The sequence below is a fragment of the Haplochromis burtoni genome, unplaced genomic scaffold (genome assembly GCF_018398535.1).
Source record: "Haplochromis burtoni strain Fernald_Lab_line unplaced genomic scaffold, NCSU_Asbu1 Contig_152, whole genome shotgun sequence".
Taxonomy (NCBI): Eukaryota; Metazoa; Chordata; class Actinopteri; order Cichliformes; family Cichlidae; genus Haplochromis; species Haplochromis burtoni.
Genome location: NW_024582513.1, coordinates 711,506 through 713,752, shown reverse-complemented (window position 1 = coordinate 713,752; position 2,247 = coordinate 711,506). Strand labels below are relative to the sequence as shown.

Here is a 2,247-nt window from a genome sequence, read left to right as displayed (position 1 = left end):
ACCAAAGAGAAAAAAAAAAAAAAAAAAAAAAAAAAAAGAGATTACAGATTCCTAGCACTTCTGTTAATACAGTCTACCATATGGACTTTAGCTGTGTTATGCTAATGAGGGCTAATGTGGCCTCAAGAAGGGATATTCAAGCAGAGGAGAGTCTTTTTTTTTTTTTTGTGTCCATGAAGTAGCAACGAAAACTGCAGCCAGAAATTTCAATTTCACATCACATTTTGGGATGTCTAGACCAAAAATACTACATTTTTCTCTACAAGAAAATACAAAATTTAGGTTTTAAAAAAATAAAAATAAAAAAAATAAAAAATCTGCTAATTCTTTGTTTTTACATTCATCAGGTCCCAATCAAATAGCAAAGAAAAATTCAAAATGCATGCCATGAAAGAGTTCGGGTTTTAGGAGGTTAATGGGAGCTCTAAAAGCAAATGAGTCACTGCAAACTGATAGTTTTATACCAGAATACATTTAATATTTTATATTTACATCTAAATATTTTATAGCCTAGTGCAAGGCAGAATGCATGACTGGTGAAGTTGTGATCCTGATTTTTATATTACTGAAGAGTAAATAGCAGCTAGCCATAGTAACTGGATGCAGCTTGATAGTGTTAGCTGAAACTTTGTCCAAAAAACAAAAAACCCTTGGACAAAACCCCTTGAGCTAAGGTTTTAAACCATTACTTCACATAACAAAAGGGTGATGTCACTGTCGTTACACCCATCTCTTACATCCTGGGTTTTCTTCTTTTGCCTGCCACTGTCTCACTTCAGCCCCAACAAAAGTGGTATGGCAGTTCATGGAACATTTACACATAGTTTCCTCAAGAGCCACAAAAGGTTTAATCAACAGACTCAACATATGCCTTTTCACATATGCACATAGGTATATCCAGACACACTGACGTATACAACTATTTGTGCTGGTTCTGTTAAGCCTTGTGCACGTCAGGTAAAAGGATCTAAATGAAAGTGTGCTGCAAGAACAGAGTACAGCAGTGACGCATTAATGTTTCAGCATTAGATAATTCAATCAATTAAATGTAATCTTACCTGGTTAACTTAATGGTCTTCCTGAAGTCATTTGTGATGGGAGCTTTGTAACCTCCCTTTCGTAGTAAGGAATCTATGGTTTGAATGTGGTCCCAACCTAGTTAAAGTAAAAGGAGTGAAAAGCAATTCCACATATTCCCCACTCGGTTCAATACAACTCAGTCTTTATTAAAAGCAGAGGAAGCTAGATTGTTAGAGGCACAACAAGATCTTACCTTGCTCCTTTGCAACCTCTGGTAGGTAGGTGGCGGTGCGTTTTGATCCTTTTTCATTGAAAAATTCTATCCTAATACCGTGAACACCCACCTAGAATTCAAGACAGGCACAAAAATAAATCCCTATAAATCTCTTCATCCAATGAAGACAGAGCTGTGGAGAAACAGGTTATTCCATTCAAAATGCACTTCCAAGTTAATGATGGAATCTGTTTTACATTTTTCATCTAAATGCAATGTACTGCATGGTTGAAGCTCCAGTTTATTACACGATATTCTCATTTCTGTTCACATATTATTCTTAATTTTCAGTCTTCTGCTGGAAATTAAAACTACAATTAAAAAAATAAAATGGTACTATTGATCAAACTGTAGCTCCAAATCATATTAATTTTCACAGATAACAGCTGGTAAAGACATCTACTGATGTTTTGGAAAAGCATACAGCACCCAATCAAACTAATCCAATTTTGAAAGCCAGAAAACTTTAATTTAAAGCAGACTTTTTTCTCTTTTATAAATACAATGCTTTAAAACTATGCTGCCACTTCAAGAATGCTGGGTATGCCTTCAAGTGACAAACCCAGAAATAACGTGTGGACACATTCATGTACAATAATAGCTTGAAGAATGAGATGCACGTGAGTCTGCATCAAAGCTGCAACGCACCACAAAAGTGCGGGGGCAAAACCCTGTGCTCAGCCATATTCAAGCAAATAACATCTCTTACCTCCCAGTCAAGGTAATCACCGACGTCTTCAAAGTTGGTGAGAAGAGACACTGAGCAGAAGAGGCGAGGCAGCTCATCCCTTGTCATAGGGGGGAAGCGGCTGTCTTTAAGGGCACTGGAGACATCAAAGTACAAAAGCAAAACAGCATTACAAGAGGTGACTCAGCACAGGGATGCAGGGTGCTGGTATGTAACAGATATAGTAGCACACTTGGCAACAGAATGAAATATGTTGTGTTTGTTT

General features: G+C 36.9%; 1 protein-coding gene across 1 annotated transcript in view; it reads right to left on the bottom strand.

Moving 5' to 3' along the window:
* ammecr1 (AMMECR nuclear protein 1) overlaps positions 1-2,247 on the bottom strand; it is a 25,659-nt gene that overhangs the window by 15,074 nt on the left and 8,338 nt on the right. The window contains exons 3-5 of the mRNA XM_005931933.3: positions 2,004-2,118; positions 1,274-1,364; positions 1,059-1,155 (exon numbers count right to left, since the gene is read on the bottom strand). Coding sequence (XP_005931995.1) covers positions 1,059-1,155; positions 1,274-1,364; positions 2,004-2,118 — 303 coding nt within the window. The remainder of the gene's footprint in view (positions 1-1,058; positions 1,156-1,273; positions 1,365-2,003; positions 2,119-2,247) is intronic.